Consider the following 18256-nt stretch of genomic DNA (forward strand, 5'->3'; position numbering starts at 1 on the left):
TAATATCCATTACTACTTGCCTGAAATCGATAATTGAAATTTCAAGGCAAACAGCTTCCAAACAGAGAACACTTGCCATATATGGAATGTAAACAATTGCTCTGTACATCGAATACTGTCGCATGCAGTGGTGTCGGTGTTTGCCGAACTGGTTTCAATCCAAAGGAGTTATAGGATATTCGTAAAGAGCGATCCAAGGGACATAACTCTATGGGGTTCATTTGAAATAATGTCCGGTCGGTCGAGGGCGCAAGAGTCAACTTAATGCAACGGTTCATTAATTCATTCATATTTTTTAATTTAAAACTGTAATCTAAATAATATTTTTGGGGAAATATATCCTTTAGTAGCTTTCCTGAGGGCTGATAGTTAGTCTTATTGAGAGAAATGCATTACTTATTTTTGGAGAAGTGTGGTTTGAAATAGTGCCTTTAAAGCATTAGCTTACACATTTTGAAAAAACTGAATTACTAACTTTTGTAACATTCTGAACATTCTGAACTGAACTAGCTGCTCACTATAAAAAGTCAAATGAAACAATAAGTTTCCATCAGTCTACATACAAATGAAACAATAAGTTTCCATCAGTCTACATACAGGTACTCTCCGTGCTCATGTTACATTACTAAGTCTTACCTTCTTCAGTTCTCTCTTTCTTGCCTCCTTTCCTGGTGAAAACAAGAAAAATGAATAAAGATCATACTTATCCATACTTATTGTACCACAAGATATAAGAAGTTTTTCTCAACATACTGGACCAACAATATACATATAGCCGTTTATGTCATTGTAATGCTGACTATTTCATGTACCAGTAATTAGGGGGGAATTCTTAGGCACTTTATTGTGTCTGTGTTTCTGTTGTTTGACACTACACTCGTCTATATTGTATCTGCATAAAACCATGGCATGACAATAAAATCCAGTCTGGACTAGGGATTGATATCATTAGTAACAATCCACAGAAATGTGGTACATTGGCACCATATCAACTAAGTCCCTAACAATGTCTTTATCTCACAATCATTATCATGATTATAGGTTGATGAGGGTCAGTTCTAACCCCACATCATTAAACATGTTGAGGGTGTGGGATAATAGCTTATTATATACCCATGTAAACTAAGGATAGTAATACAGGTGTGCAATATGGATGATGTGGTCAAATTCTGCATTGCACCCCAGATTCCATATTGAACCCCTGCCGGTTCTACTTTCTCCAAAGCTCAGCACTTTCTGTGATTTTCCGGCACTTGTTCGTTCCATTGTACAAGTTAGTATGTATTAAAATATGAATGAATTTCATCAGAATGGTGTCATTGTTTTGCCTATGGTAAGTTGTGAAAGTGGGAATTGATTCATGACGTCATTTGGAGGAATGTATGACCGAGGTCACTTGCGTGAGCTGCCCATGCACGGAGAGATACTTAATGTCAAACTAACCTGAATGCAGAAGTATCGACAAGCGTGAAAATATGTATCGCTACTTTATGATTTGTTTGATTAAGTAACAGATTAATGCAAGTTAAGAGGGTATATAATAGATATAGAACATCATACTTGACGATGTCATGGGAGCAGAGAAACAACTGTTCTGTTGACACCTTGTCACACACAGACTTTGCATTATTAGCTTGCTCATATATATATCACAAGATGCTCCGGACTATACAAATGTCAAATCAAGTCCCCAACAATACACTTGTTGGCCAGGAAGTCAGCTTTCAGGCCACTGAACACGCTTTACATGACTGCATCTGCTCCTTGTACAATTGTATTACTTTTCGTACACACATACCCTAATTTAGCAAATAATCGTTTCATTGAGAAAATACCTGACAGATTTTCTTTCTCCTTGGTGTAAATGTGAATGTATCTTTCGGCTGCTGTGTAATCATTCTAACTTTCTGCATGGTCTAGAGGGCCAAAAGTACTGCACGGTGTGTTCATGTTATCATATCCATTAAGCACTACTTACTGAACTGATCCGTGGGATTCATATATTTCCCACTCTTGGTGGTGTTAATTGACCGTCTGCCCATCTTTGCAGACTTTATCGGGAACACTGGCACACGAGGAAACTGCAAATAGCACCTAAGTACGATTGTTATTCCACTTTCAATCTACGTTAGCGCAAAGCGTCCATGACAGTCACGTGACAACTGGTGAGCAGATTTTTGGTATTTATTTGCGACATCAGATTTCAACAAATATGACATAAGATGATGGTAACTTTAATGCATTGGCGAAAATGCAGTTATTCGAAACGGTATGGATCCCCAATCTCTAATATAATATTACGGCATAATACGAAATCAGACATACTTCTTTCGTGATCATGTATTAATACTAGTTGATCACGAAAGAAGTATGTCTGATTAATACTGAAGTTAACAAGGCCTAAATGGATTTGTCTCTTTATTTTCCTACAGTGCTGTAATAATATCTGATTTCACTGACTATTTTATATGTATTGCATGATGTTTATTTTGGCAATTAGTTCATATGTCCATTTGCTGCATAAACAAGTACATATTTTAAATCTTGCCAGATTAACAGATACGTTTGAAGATCATATTCTGATCTCAATTAACTTCACTTGAACATACTCGTGCCATTGACAATTCTTTTCATATTTTCTGTGTATGTAAACATCTAACTGTCAACATTCGTGAAATGAAATCTAATTTGTGATGTGTACGAGCTGTTGTATGTACTCGCATAGTCTTGTCTCACAGTTCCTGAACCACATTATTTTCCCTACTGCCTAGCCCTCCCTGCAATGCTATAAAAGCCCTGAATGAAGCAAGTCTAGCTTCTCCCAACTCACTGGGTCTCCTTTCCAATTTAAATGGGTTTATTTGTTACTACCAAAATTATATATACTCTGGGACTAAGCGTTAGTCTAGTACTCACTAAGCCTTTTAATCACTAAAGGTCATAATGAGAATATAGTTTGCGAGAAATAACTTCGATTTTAGATTTTAGTAGGGTTTATTTTACGACAACTGAGTTTCATTGTGTTTTACTTCTTACAGAACCATTTTCCGATGAAAGAAGTACAACTGCTCGGTGCTTCCGCCTCTCGATCTGTACCTTCTTGACTAAACATTTCACGCAATGGATGATATCGTAGACTTAAAGTATGACATTGATCGAAAACTCGAAAAGGTGTGTTGTAATCAATAATCAAAAGTCTGCAGGAATAGCGTTGTGTCCTTGATGAAATGAGTTGATGAGTCAGCGAAGGGGAATGTTGACCAAATGGTTGACACTAACGACAGTAAATTATACATGGAGGATGATTCTGATCGTGTCCAGTGGCTTCAGGTTCCACGAACAGAAGGTTTATTAGTCCACTGGCTCTTGCAGATAGTTTGATCTTTGGCACTACTTAAGTAGGAAATGCATTTCGTGAGAGAGGGGTGTGTTGGTGGGTTTATTTGGCCATATTCTGGACTTATCTTACAGATCAGATGATAATTTGACATACAGTACTAGAGTAACCATGTCGCGTGATTGTTTCAAGTCTTTGTTTTTGTATTCAGGAGACGACAAATTTGTCGACGTTGAGGGAATCACTGAAGAAGAGCAGCACCAACACACAAAACATGTTAGGCATTCTTACCAGCTTTGAGAGCCGACTACAGAGACTGGAAGATACAATCGTACCTGTTTACAATGAGACTGAGAACCTCAGACGAAGACAAGAAAGCATCCTTTAAAAAAAAATCATGTATTAGGTAACATTGTCCATTTAAATTTCTAAACAGGCTTGTTTATCATGTTTATGACCTGGATGTCAAAGATCAATGCATATTCACTGATTCTGTGAACTGAACAAATTGTAATGCATTAGGTAAAGTTCATAAATATGTGTCAATGCTGAACACAATATTGAATTGATGTTTTGAGCTTTCACTAGTTTCAGTGACGGTACTCAAATGTTTTTTTATAACACACTGTAAGATATGCATGTTGAAATTCAGAACTAAGTTACCAAGGTTCCTTAACTCAAGTAAGACATTGAAAAAACACTTCACACTGTGGATAATGTCCTAGGGTACTACCATGCTGCTAAAGATGTGGAACCGGTCATCAGAGAAGGGTGAGCATCTCCAGTGTAGCATCAGATACAACATTGTTTCATCTCTGACACTTCATGATCAACAAATTAAACTCTGTTATTGAAATAGGCGTCATCACCATCTGTGCCATCTGAGATGCAGGGCCCTCTTTCACAAAGCTCTCGTAAGCCTAAGATCTCGTAACTTTTCTCGTAGCATTGGTACCTCCTATGTTACAGTATTGGAGGTACCAATGCTACGAGCAAAGTTACGAGATCTTAGGCTTACGAGATCTTTGTGAAATAGGGCCCAGAACTGGAACTGATGCAGCAGTGCATATTTAATTTTCACTTTCATCCAGGCAAGGAAACACTTGCACATTTGCTCAATTACTTACTTCTCAGTTTTGACAACCTACCCCCAAAGTTTGGCTAGGAAAATATTGCAGAATGAATTGTAATTACCCTTTCAAGTTTACTGCTAAATATAACAGCTAGGAACATATGGTCTCCCATATTTACAGCCAAGAAGTTTCCACACAGTCAGAAGTGAATAAGTATATCGTGGTGATATTGTTGCCTATGTATTGTCATACGCATGATATTGTGACCCTACTGTTTTAGTTTCACCACTATAGAAAACATGGCTAAATGCTAAGTATAATGAGATTAATAGAGGTAAGGTCTGCTGCTTTTCATCCCATGTTTTAAACCATATAGCGACTGGAAGCAATTCCTTATAATATTAGTTCCATGTTGTGTTTCTTCTACCAACATTGTTGAGTTATATCCATCTCAGGCCAGGCGCCAGTGATCTTGATACCTACATCTCTTATATGGACAAGTTACTGCGAGCTATGAGATACTTCACTACAAACAACCCGGCCAGTAAAGAACTTGATGAATTGGTAAGTCTGTAGTAATTTTTATGAATATTTGTATATAACTTTTTCACATTTTTCCTTATCCTGACTCATGCTTATTGCTTGTCTTCTTCTTCTTGCGAACATAGTGGAACACGTGTATCTCCCAATTGAAGTTCCCTTCAATAAAAAATCACTAATTAGTACTCACCACGAGTTACCTCCCTTCCACAAGCGCGGGAACGAGGGCGCCACCTCAACCCATGTGCCTCACTCTCTCCTTCTTCGCCCAGTGAGCTGGACGTGAGAGCGCCTGTGTCTCCCAACACACTATATCCTTTATTTATATTTAGTTTAGTACCTCTTATATTCAGTTATAGAGGTGTAACTAGTATCGGTGTAACTAGTATCCTTCTTCAACTTGCATTGATTATTAGTCGTGTTTCTGCTGTTTTATTCACGTTTCGCCGTGTTTGTTCAGCAGTTTACGTTAATGAGAATCTGCACAGGTTGTAAACTACGTTATTCCGCTACCGATCCACATTTAAAATGCCCTAGTTGCATTACTCCATATTCTATTGTTTCTCGTTGTAAATTATGTATTAATTTACCAATTTCTGCCTTTGATAAATATTTATGTTCCGTTTTGAGACGGAAGGCAGATAAATCTCTCAAACAATCTTCAGTCATGGCTAATAGATCGGAAGCTAATATACCCTGTCAACTGTTGACTGACGACCCGCCACCGGCTGGTGGCCTGCCTGAGTTTCCCTCGGGGGATAAGCGTGGGACGCAGTCTGCTATGTCCAAGAAGCGACCTGCATCTCAAGACATTCCGTCTTCACAGTCTAAGACTAGGAAAGCGTCCACATCATCTCAACGTACGCTTAGAACCCCCAGGTCCACAGCTTCGTCAAAAGGGAAATCTACGAAAGCTACAAATAATTTTGCCTCCGATATTCTACCTGTCTCAGAATTATGTTTATATGATGATGACATTCCGATTATCATTCCAGATGTACGTCATAAGAAATGTCCAGTATCTGCTACCGTCACTACAGCGCAGATCAACACGCAACCAGAGATGCCTACGCTGATGCCGGAGTTTATGATTGAGGGTCCCGTCACTTTCACAGAGAGGCCACCCTCAACGCCAGCGCAGACCGTCCCAGACCACCTGGTCAACCAAATCATGAGACTGATGGAGGACCGTTACGGTTTACAGAGGCCCCAGAGCCACGGGCCCCAGAGCCCAACCCATAATAAGTCATACAGCGCCCCAGAGCCCGCCTTGGCTTCGCCTGGGGCCCCAGAGCCCACAAACGCTGCCTCCGCTGGCGGGCAACCCAGCCCAGTGGCGATCACTTCATTCCCAGGCCGCCTCCTCGAAGGAGCTAGAGCCTCTCCAGTTCATGCGAGGGACATCAAGGAGAAGGAGCTGCCACGAGCCCACACCCTGTAGAACACAGAGGTCGCTTCATGGCAAGCGCATATGTCGATTCGGACACTGACTTCGATACATTCGCGAAGGTCGCTAAGGCTAAGTGGCTCCAAATCTACCTCGCCCAGAAGATCTAGAAGAGCTTAGCGAAGTCCCAGCGTTAGCGAGGATGTCTCCTCCAAGGTCTCCTTACACTAGCCACTCGTCAGTCCGTTCACCACAGTCCTCTCATAGATCTTCCTACAGATCTAGGACTCCGACATGTGACCCTACGTCAGAAGAGGAAGAAGGTATCATTTTCTCAGATGCTGAGATTAGATACTGGATGGTGAATGAGTTACAACTTGCTTCCCCACCGAAGAACGAGAATTCAACTCAGACTTACCTGATGAAGGATGATGATGTAGACAATATCACCTTACCTCCTATTGACCAGATTGCAGCGGTACCAGCTAATCTGGATACAGCCTGTTCCAAATCTTCGAAAGTCCAATCTACACATTTCCCGGTCTTCAATGCCAAGAAATTTGCTGGACACAATATGGACCCCTTTTTCAAGGCCCAGGATATTGATGACAACTTTAAATTAATCAGTGATGCCAAGTCCAGAAGTTACAGAGTAGACGATCGCATAGAAATTGGCCCAATTAGATACCATCTCCAGGAGAATGTTCTTTGGATTGAATAGATCTAGAACTATTAATGAAACTCTCATCACCAAGTTCAAGAATTCTACAGAGGAGGAAGATAGAATGATCTACTCAGCTCTACTCATGCAGAAAAGAGACCACCAATTTCTTACAGAGCACCTGTCAGCGCTTACTGAAACTACTACCATGGCTCGTCGGCAAGGCTTACTAGCCTCCTGCTCTTGGGATAAGCAATTCACAGAATCTCTATACACAGCTCCATGGTCATCGCCCTTACTGTTTGGTGGCAACATAGACAATGTTTCCAAAGAAGTATCTAAAGACTCGAGAGAGGTACTTATGATCAGATCCATGGATACCTTAGCGAACGTCATTAAACAGTCAGCACAGAGATACTCGGGCAAGTCTAAGTTTTCGGGGCTACAGAAAGCACGGGACAAGAAATTAGCTGCAGCTAAAGATCCCAAGGATTCTTTTCGTCGCCCATACAGCAAATTTAGGGGAGGATCAGCTAGAGGCAGATCATCCAGAGGTGGTCGTGGATTTAGACGATGAAATTCAGGTTCGGAACGACTGGAGTCTTCCACCCCCAGCCGTTCCAGTACAACCTTCTCAAGTGGGTGGACGCCTTCAGCTGCACTGGGAAAACTGGGGAATACTACAAGATCCATATGTATCCAACACCCTACAGCACAGATATCTAATACAACTCAAGGCCAAGCCTCCGTTAACAGTCACCCCCACAGGGTTCAACGTTCAACCGGCACAACTACCTATGTTAAGAGAAACAGTAGCTACTCTGCTAAACAAACAGGCCTTAGAAGTTCTGGATCAACGAAACATCGTACAAGGAGAAGTTTCGTCTCATATACAACATGAGCATCTTCAACAGAGAATATCTATGCAAACCACCAACGTTTCGCATGATACACTTACCGCAACTTCGGCATTTAATTCGTCCCAAAGATTACATGGCCAGCATAGATTTGCAAGACGCATATCTACACATTCCGATTCATCCCAACTCAAGGAAATATCTAAGATTTATCCTAGACGGGAAACATTACCAATGGAAGGTTCTTCCCTTCGGAATCACATCAGCCCCTTGGGTATTCACAAGAGACCAAGCCTATTGTCTCATACCTACATCGTCAAGGTCTTCGCAGCGCTTTTTACCTAGACGACGATATACTAGTGGATCCAGATCCACAGCGTCTCAGACTACAGCTGAACTTTATAATCAAGCTACTAACTCAATTAGGATGGTTAGTAAATCTACTCAAGTCGGACCTAGAACCAACGCAGGATCTGCAATTTCTAGGTATACGATTTCTAACAGCTCAGAATCGTATTGTAGTCCCGGAGGACAGATGGATCAAGATCCAACAACTTATTCCTCAAGCCCTACTCTCTCCGTTACCACTACGACAGTGGCAGAGCCTATTGGGACTACTCACATCAGCTCAAGACTTGACAGTCAGAGGCAGGCTTCAATTACATCCGTTACAAGTCCTCATCAATGCTCATCTCGAGGACCCTCTACCATTCAGTCTTCCAGATTATGTCAAACCACATCTACTCTGGTGGACCAAGAGATTGAATGTTTGCGCAGGCGTCTCCTTAGTAGAGCCGGGATCGAAAACACATCTCTACGTAGAAGCGTCACTACAAGGTTGGGGAGCCCACCTTGCCGGCAGGACAGCGTCAGGCCTATGGAGCAATCAAGAGAGCAAATGTCACATAAATCTGCTAGAGATGCAAGCAGTCATAAACGCCATAAGTCACTGGAGCAACCTACTACAGAACGCTCAGTTGATGGTTCACACAGACAATTCAACAGTGGCGTTTTATGTGAACAAACAAGGTTTAACAAGGTCAAAGAACGTGCTGACTCGATGATGTTTCAGACTGTTCGATCTAATCGACAATCTAAACATACACGTCAGAGCTTGCCACATTCCAGGAGCAAAGAATGTATTAGCAGACGCTCTCTCTCGGCCACACCAACCGTCGCCGACAGAATGGATGCTCCACACAGAGATATTCAATCAAATAATCATGGAAATAGGATCTCCTCTGATAGACCTATTCGCCACTCGATTCAACAAGCAACTGACAACATTCAGATCGCCAGTTCCAGACCCACTAGCATGGGCAACGGACGCACTAAGCATATCGTGGAGGGACTCAACTCAGACGCTTTCCGCCTCCAGCGCAATCCCACAAGTCTTACAGAAAATCAGTCAAACGCAGAGCCTCCATCTGATTTTGGTCACTAACCTACTGGCCAGCGAGAACTTAGTTTCCAGATCTCATTCAAGAAATCGAAAAACCAATTCTTCAGCTCCCACAACGCCAATCTATTGATACATCCGCACACAAAACAAGTGCACTAAACACCAGAAGCATTCCAACTTCACGTTATGGATTGTATCGAGGCATGTCTGAATAAGAGAGGTTATTCTGCCAGAGCTGCTAAAGCGGTCACGCTTTGCACTACGTAACTCAACTCGTAACTTATAACGATGACAAATGGCACAGTTTTGTCAATTACGCTGCTAAGAAAGGATTTACAGCCAGATATGCTACACATCCTCAAGTGGCAGATTTCTTATGTTATCTACGCCAAACTAAGAATCTAAAAGGCTCAACCTTGTCCACTTATCTTGCAGCTATAAGTTCTGTCATAACTATGAGAACGGGCGTCAAGTTAACAAAAACACCAGAGTTACTCGCTTTGTTACGAGCGTTCCGATTGGAGGATCAGAAACGGAAGTTTCACGCTCCAGCCTGGGATCTAAATATAGTGCTCCAACACCTCACTAGTGAGGCTTATGAACCATTGCTATCTACATCGTTTGAATCACTGACCCACAAAACCTTGTTCCTGTTAGCACTAGCTACGGCCGCCAGGATGTCAGAGATTCACACACTGGATTACTAGAGAACACGCTTTGATGATATTCATAACATTGCTCATCTGGGACTTCGCTGGGATTTTATAGCGAAAAACCAACTGCCAGGTCAACCAGACAGATTATTCCACGTCCCAGCTCTCTCATCCATACTTGGACCGCGATGATACGATGGATCTATCACTATGCCCAGTAAGAGCACTGAAAATATATCTCCAACGATCCAAACAGAGCAGAGGGAAATTCAAGAGATTATTTATCCCTATATCTACAGCTCACGCAGACGGAAGTCTCACGCATACTACTATCTCTATTTGGATCAGAACTGTCATACTCACGTGCCTACAAGGCTGCAGGACTCGACCCTCCAAGAGCTTCTAATCCTCATGAAATTAGAGCTAGCCTCAACTCTCGCTTCTACATGGGAATTGCTCGTTGAATACCATAATGGAGGGATGTTTCTGGAGATCCGATATGGTGTTTGCCAACCACTATCTGAGAGATATCACCACCGAGGACGTCTCAGGTATCCACCATTTCGGTCCCATGGTCCTCGCTCAACAGTTGACAGTTCCACGGAAAAGATAAGTTTATCTTACAGATTTTATACTTATCTGATAACAGTACTAATAGCTACATGCTATCTATATATTTTGCTTAAGTTTAATTTATTATCTTAAGCTCAGTACTATGGTTTTTATATCATACTATATATAAGCTTACTACTCCTAGGAGTTTTGCTATTATATATATGTTCAGCTTAAGTTTCATCAATCCTTAAGCTCAGTCATATGGTCATATTCATAAATGTATTAGCTAACAAACTCTAAGGAGTTGGTTACTATTATACAGCTTAAGTTATAATTATATCTTAAGCACAGTACTATACTATTATAGCTTAAATATATGCATATCTTAAGCTTAATACTTTGGTTCATTTATAAAAGTATCCACTATAAACTCACAGAAGTTTATACTATCAATGTTAATAGCTTCAGCTTACATTAATGTTGTATATACTTTTATCATATTCAGTAAATTGTAATAACCTTTATATGGCAGCTGATAAGTTAAGCAGCAGGAATTCATCAGTTCAGTGCCTTTATGAAGTTCCCATAGGGTTATTACAATCATCACAGTTCAAATCACTAATAATTAAAATCCAAAGTATATATATTCCCACCTCCTTTTCCGTCGGATTCTACAAGGAATAAGCATGAGTCAGGATAAGGAAAAATATGAAATTTTTAGAGGGAAAATTAATATTTTATACTTATCCTGACTCATGAGGTAAGCCCTCCCGTCCTCCCCACTTAACACTTTGGATTTCTTCGGAAAAATAAAGTGTCGGGCTCGAAACAAAAGGAGAGAGTGAGGCACATGGGCTTGGGTGGCGCCCTCGTTCCCGCGCTTGTGGAAGGGAGGTAACTCGGGGTGAGTACTAATGAGTGATTTTTTATTGAAGGGAGCTTCAATTGGGAGATACAAGTGTTCCACTATGTTCGCAAGAAGAAGAAGACAAGCAATAAGCATGAGTCAGGATAAGTATAAAAATATTAATTTTACTCTAAAAATTTCATTTTTGGGTTGTTCTTTTAAATCAAACAACTACTGATAACATTAGCAATTCATTTATGATGTACATCCCTCAAATATTGATGATGATGTTTATGATCATGTGGTAAGTTTTGCATTGTCAATCCCACAGACAAGGATCTATGATGATGGCAAAGAAAATCTACAGCATGAGTTCCGTGCCCTGTTGACTCGACATGGTCGTCCTGTACCACCTATCCTAATCATGGACCTGATAGGCACTGATGAAGGTATGTAGATGGGGCACTGATGAAGGCATGTAGAAGTGGCACTGATGAAGGCATGTAGAAGGGGCACTGATGAAGGCATGTAGATGGGGCACTGATGAAGGCATGTAGAAGGGGCACTGATGAAGGCATGTAGAAGGGGCACTAATGAAGAAATGTAGATTGGTCACTGATGAAGGCATGTAGAAGGGTCACTGATAAAAATATGTAGATGGGATACTGATGAAGGCATGTAGAAGGGGCACTGATGAAGGCATGTAGAAGGGGCACTGATGAAGGCATGTAGAAGGCACTGATGAAAGAAGATGAAGGTATGTAGGGGCACTGATGAAAGTATGATAAAGGTATGTAGAAGGGGGCACTGATGAAGGTGTAGAAGGGTCACTGATGAAGGTATGGAGAAGGGGCACTGATGAAGGCATGTAGAAGGGGCACTGATGAAGGCATGTAGATGGGGCACTGATGAAGGGTAGAAGGGGCACTGATGAAAGTATGTAGAAGGGTCACTGATGAAGGTATGTAGAAGGGGCACTGATAAAGGTATGTAGAAGGGGGCATTCATGAAGGCATGTATAGGGCAACAGTTGAAGGCATGTAGAAGAGGCACTGATGAAGGCATGTAGCAGGGGCACTGATGAAGGTATTTGGAGGGGCACTGATGAAAGCATGGGGAGAAGGGCATCTATTGTAAAGGATTGTACTTGTAGAGTGCCTGGCGAGCCATTATACCTTGAGGACCAGACTGTCGAGCCATGTGTATCACTATGCCCTCCTGTGTTATAGAACTGCCCCCGGTGGGGACAGACACAGACCTGTTTGCTCTGGAGCACCTGCCAGAGAAGGTAGTGGAGCAGCTCAGTGACATCTCCAAGTGGCTGGTGGCCAACGACAACTCCACCGAGTTCACCAAGTACTACTACACTGCAAGGGCCAGCATGCTGACCAAGTCTTTACAGGGGTAGGAAACTATAACCTAATTATTCTGATAACAACAACATGTTTGTACCTCTGTGTTATTGCCTTCCCTCAATTTCCAGGTTCTATTTCTCACCTGGATATAGTGAGGCCCTTTCTTGCTGTCCCTTGTTGTGATGGGACTTGAATGTTGTTACAAAAGTATATAACCACTCCCTCCTAAATCAAGATGAAAGTCAGTATTCCCTTCATCGGAGGTTATGTGAGAGGTGCTAAAGTTTAGAGATGTTGTGTCAGTACAACATATTCTAGAGGCCCGTAAGTTAACTCCTTTTCTGAAGTCATTTAATCATGTTTTTCTCTGCATTGCTCAGCCTAATTATCGAATGTGTATAGATAGGTGTTTTTCTCCTCCAGCTAACATATGTAATCCCTGTCAGCAGTGTGTGTTGTTCACCTGTGATGTTTGGGATCTGGTCATTCCATCTTCAGGTTGACTGTGTTCCCTGTGTCCATTATGACCGACACCTGTGTTGCTATTTATTGTGAATGTTTCTGGCAGCCTGAAGGAACATCTGAAGACCTCAAGTGGAAGCAGCACCACCCACGTGGGGCAACATTCTCCTGCCACGGTGTGTACAAGAAGCTGGATGGGGGTTGATGTAGCCTTATCTGAGGGAAAATAACCTACAGTGAAGCCTCGTTAATCCGGACGGTTGCGTTTCTCCGTACTGAATCAAGACCCAAGTTGCTTCCCTAACTATTACAAAAACGACACAAATCTGGATAAAACAAATAAGCATTTAATGTAAAGCTTAATTCATCACATCAATAATTTTACCGAGTGACATCCGCATGTTGATCCGACGTGTCTGATCACGTCCTTCCTCAGCACAGGTGAGGTAATGTCTAACAAGCGATCTATTGTAGTATGCCTTGAATGTCCGAATTATTCCTGCATCCATCGGTTGAATATGAGACGTGGTGTTTGGTCACATTTCGCAAAGTTAGCGAAGCACACTTGTGACTTGCAGCATTGTCGTAAAGCAAAATCACTTTAAGTCCACGGACGCATCTGTCTGTCAAAGTACATTAACCAATCACAAAACAGCTCACTTGTCATCCACGCCTTTGTATTGTGGTGTCAATCAAAGTGTAAATGTACAGCATCTTCAGTCGGGAGCTTTTAATGTCTAATTAAAACAACAACCCAGTTGGCCAGTTAATTAAGTAAACATCGCCGGGAGGTGTTGTTACGGTTCATGAACACGACTTACAGCGTTCGAACTGTGAAGCAATTTACTGTTTATTTTACTGATTGGTGACAGCTACTTACCGTCCGGTTCCGGAAACCGAATTTCCGGATTATCGAGGCAAATTATATAGGCATAGATTGGTAACAAGCTGAAATCGCCCGGGAGGCGAGACATCCGGATTATCGGAGTCCGGACTAACGGGGCTTCACTGTATATGTGTTGGTGTATCATGTTAGATAGAATGCAGGGAACAAATATATCATCTGGGTATGTGTGTCCTAGGTAGTTGCTGTATGTGACCTGGGGATGTGTGTCCTAGGTAGTTGCTGTATGTGTCCTAGATAGTTGTTGTATGTGACCTGGGGATGTGTGTCCTAGGTAGTTGCTGTATGTGTCCTAGATAGTTGTTGTATGTGACCTGGGGATGTGTGTCCTAGGTAGTTGCTGTATGTGTCCTAGATAGTTGTTGTATGTGACCTGGGGATGTGTGTCCTAGGTAGTTGCTGTATGTGTCCTAGATAGTTGTTGTATGTGACCTGGGGATGTGTGTCCTAGGTAGTTGCTGTATGTGACCTGGGTATGTGTGTCCTAGGTAGTTGCTGTATGTGACCTGGGTATGTGTGTCCTAGGTAGTTGCTGTATGTGACCTGGGTATGTGTGTCCTAGATAGTTGTTGTATGTGACCTGGGGATGTGTGTCCTAGGTAGTTGCTGTATGTGACCTGGGTATGTGTGTCCTAGATAGTTGTTGTATGTGACCTGGGGATGTGTGTCCTAGGTAGTTGCTGTATGTGACCTGGGTATGTGTGTCCTAGGTAGTTGCTGTATGTGACCTGGGGATGTGTGTCCTAGGTAGTTGCTGTATGTGTCCTAGATAGTTGTTGTATGTGACCTGGGGATGTGTGTCCTAGGTAGTTGCTCTGTTTGATCAGAGGATGTGTGTCCTAGGTAGTTGCTCTGTGTGACCTGGGGATGTGTGTACTAGATAATGGCATTAATGCCAGTATGTGTCCAGGATTAATTGCTGATACTCTAGACTGTGACAGAATCTGAACAGGCCAAAGCTGGAATAGTGTTTGACTCTGATGCAAATCAATATTCACAAAGTCACTCACTCTTGGGGAAATAGGCTAGTTATTATCACTCATACAAGACTCATACAAGACTAGTGTAAGTCTCTAGCGAGCCTATTTTATTAGTAAATTTCTGATTTTAGAATCAGTTTCCAAGTAATCTGTGAATGGTATAGATCTATATAAAGGTATTCTTTTCAAATAACAAAAGAATGTATGTTTGACATATTTTCCTGATTCTTTTAGAATAACAAATTCCGTGGGACCAAAGATACACCAGTGAGAAAGAGCATGAAGAAAATGAAGTAAGTGTTTAAGTCTGCTGTTATAAAGGATGATGAAAACTAGTTAGTGAATCCATAATTAGTAACAATCAATTCTATGAAAACAGTTTCAATATTAACCCAACCTGCTTTTGAATGAAGTATCTTGTACCAACTGAAGTTGTTTTTAAATCTTTTTGTATTTCAGGTTAAAAGGTTTCAAAAAGGCATCCTCCACTCTCATGGCAGGGAGGTCACCATTTGAACCAGGTAAGATTGTTGTCCATGCTAAGCAGTTGAACATCTTCAAGTTGTGTCCCTTAGCTGTGACAGCACCTGCTTGTCAGAGGTACTAGGTCCCAGGTCTGTCTGTATACAACACATGTTTGTTTGTTTGGGCTTAGTGTTGAATGTGTACAACCTACAACACTGTGGACTCTTCAGCAGGTGTCCATAATATTGCTGAAACATTGTAAAGATGATCATTGATGTAAACTTCACTGACTCACTAAAGACTAATGTACTTTATCTGTGTTTGGAGATACTTTATGTAAAGGAGGGGCCACAATACTTCATGGCATTATAACATGTTCTAGAAGATATTTCATGTTGTTGACTGTCAGGTCATAGAAGGCAGGGGTCATCAACAGAGAGCATCAAGGAGGAACATTTGGATGTGGAGACTGACCAGTACATCACACAGCTCACAGCTCTCCTGAGACTCATGCAGGTAGGGTTGGGAGACTGACCAGTACATCACACACCTCACACCTCTCCTGAGACTCATGCAGGTAGGCTTGGGAGACTGACCAGTACATCACACAGCTCACAGCTCTCCTGAGACTCATGCAGGTAGGCTTGGGAGACTGACCAGTACATCACACAGCTCACAGCTGTCCTGAGACTCATGCAGGTAGGGTTGGGAGACTGACCAGTACATCACACAGCTCTCCTGAGAGTCATGCAGGTAGGCTTGGGAGACTGACCAGTACATCACACAGCTCACAGCTCTCCTGAGACTCATGCAGGTAGGGTTGGGAGACTGACCAGTACATCACACAGCTCACAGCTCTCCTGAGAGACTCATGCAGGTAGCTCTCCTGAGACTCATGGGAGACTGACCAGTACATCACACAGCTCACAGCTCCTGAGACTCATGCAGGTAGGGTTGGGAGACTGACCAGTACATCACACAGCTCACAGCTCCCCTGAGACTCATGCAGGTAGGGTTGGGAGACTGACCAGTACATCACACAGCTCACAGCTCCTGAGACTCATGCAGGTAGGGTTGGGATGACCAGTACATCACACAGCTCACAGCTCCTGAGGGTTGGGAGACTGACCAGTACATCACACAGCTCACAGCTCTCCTGAGACTCATGCAGGTAGGGTTGGGAGACTGACCAGTACATCACACAGCTCACAGCTCTCCTGAGACTCATGCAGGTAGGGTTGGGAGACTGACCAGTACATCACACAGCTCACAGCTCTCCTGAGGGTAGGGTTGGGAGACTGACCAGTACATCACACAGCTCACAGCTCTCCTGAGACTCATGCAGGTAGGGTTGGGAGACTGACCAGTACATCACACAGCTCACAGCTCTCCTGAGACTCATGCAGGTAGGGTTGGGAGACTGACCAGTACATCACACAGCTCACAGCTCTCCTGAGACTCATGCAGGTAGGGTTGGGAGACTGACCAGTACATCACACAGCTCACAGCTCTCCTGAGACTCTCATGCAGGTAGGGTTGGGAGACATCACAGCTCACAGCTCTCCTGAGACTCATGCAGGTAGGGTTGGGAGACTGACCAGTACATCACACAGCTCACAGCTCTCCTGAGACTCATGCAGGTAGGGTTGGGAGACTGACCAGTACATCACACAGCTCACAGACTCATGCAGGTAGGGTTGGGAGACTGACTCATCACACAGCAGACTCATGGGTAGGCTTGGGAGACTGACCAGTACATCACACAGCTCACAGCTCTCCTGAGACTCATGCAGGTAGGGTTGGGAGACTGACCAGTACATCACACAGCTCACAGCTCTCCTTAGACTCATGCAGGTAGGGTTGGGAGACTGACCAGTACATCACACAGCTCACAGCTCTCCTGAGACTCATGCAGGTAGGGTTGGGAGACTGACCAGTACATCACACAGCTCACAGCTCTCCTGAGACTCATGCAGGTAGGGTTGGGCTCAGACTGACCAGTACATCACACAGCTCACAGCTCTCCTGAGACTCATGCAGGTAGGGTTGGGAGACTGACCAGTACATCACACAGCTCACAGCTCTCCTGAGACTCATGCAGGTAGGGTTGGGAGACTGACCAGTACATCACACAGCTCACAGCTCTCCTGAGACTCATGCAGGTAGGGTTGGGAGACTGACCAGTACATCACACAGCTCACAGCTCTCCTGAGACTCATGCAGGTAGGGTTGGGAGACTGACCAGTACATCACACAGCTCACAGCTCTCCTGAGACTCATGCAGGTAGGGTTGGGAGACTGACCAGTACATCACACAGCTCACAGCTCTCCTGAGACTCATGCAGGTAGGGTTGGGAGACTGACCAGTACATCACACAGCTCACAGCTCTCCTGAGACTCATGCAGGTAGGGTTGGGAGACTGACCAGTACATCACACACAGCTCACAGCTCTCCTGAGACTCATGCAGGTAGGGTTGGGAGACTGACCAGTACATCACACAGCTCACAGCTCTCCTGAGACTCATGCAGGTAGGGTTGGGAGACTGACCAGTACATCACACAGCTCACAGCTCTCCTGAGACTCATGCAGGTAGGGTTGGGAGACTGACCAGTACATCACACAGCTCACAGCTCTCCTGAGACTCATGCAGGTAGGGTTGGGAGACTGACCAGTACATCACACAGCTCACAGCTCTCCTGAGACTCATGCAGGTAGGGTTGGGAGACTGACCAGTACAGCTCACAGCTCCCGCTGAGAGTCATGCAGGTAAGGTTGG

At 43.2% G+C, this 18256-nt stretch overlaps 2 protein-coding genes across 2 annotated transcripts in view; one reads left to right on the plus strand and one right to left on the minus strand.

Annotated features, from left to right (window-relative positions):
• LOC124277719 (WW domain-binding protein 11-like) overlaps positions 1-2175 on the minus strand; it is a 12199-nt gene extending 10024 nt beyond the window's left edge. Inside the window, exons 1-2 of the mRNA XM_046713442.1 lie at positions 1979-2175; positions 637-668 (exon numbers count right to left, since the gene is read on the minus strand). Of these exons, the coding sequence (XP_046569398.1) occupies positions 637-668; positions 1979-2042 (96 nt within the window). The 5' untranslated portion in view covers positions 2043-2175. The remainder of the gene's footprint in view (positions 1-636; positions 669-1978) is intronic.
• An 866-nt stretch (positions 2176-3041) lies between these two features.
• Positions 3042-18256, plus strand: part of LOC124277722 (exocyst complex component 7-like) — a 40611-nt gene continuing 25396 nt past the window's right edge. Inside the window, exons 1-10 of the mRNA XM_046713446.1 lie at positions 3042-3171; positions 3549-3714; positions 4024-4108; positions 4866-4974; positions 11644-11761; positions 12542-12716; positions 13236-13305; positions 15248-15306; positions 15473-15534; positions 15888-15994. Coding sequence (XP_046569402.1) covers positions 3121-3171; positions 3549-3714; positions 4024-4108; positions 4866-4974; positions 11644-11761; positions 12542-12716; positions 13236-13305; positions 15248-15306; positions 15473-15534; positions 15888-15994 — 1002 coding nt within the window. The 5' untranslated portion in view covers positions 3042-3120. The remainder of the gene's footprint in view (positions 3172-3548; positions 3715-4023; positions 4109-4865; positions 4975-11643; positions 11762-12541; positions 12717-13235; positions 13306-15247; positions 15307-15472; positions 15535-15887; positions 15995-18256) is intronic.

Source organism: Haliotis rubra, unplaced genomic scaffold, assembly GCF_003918875.1.
Source record: "Haliotis rubra isolate DU_JTF1 unplaced genomic scaffold, ASM391887v1 Scf226, whole genome shotgun sequence".
NCBI classification, from domain to species: Eukaryota; Metazoa; Mollusca; class Gastropoda; order Lepetellida; family Haliotidae; genus Haliotis; species Haliotis rubra.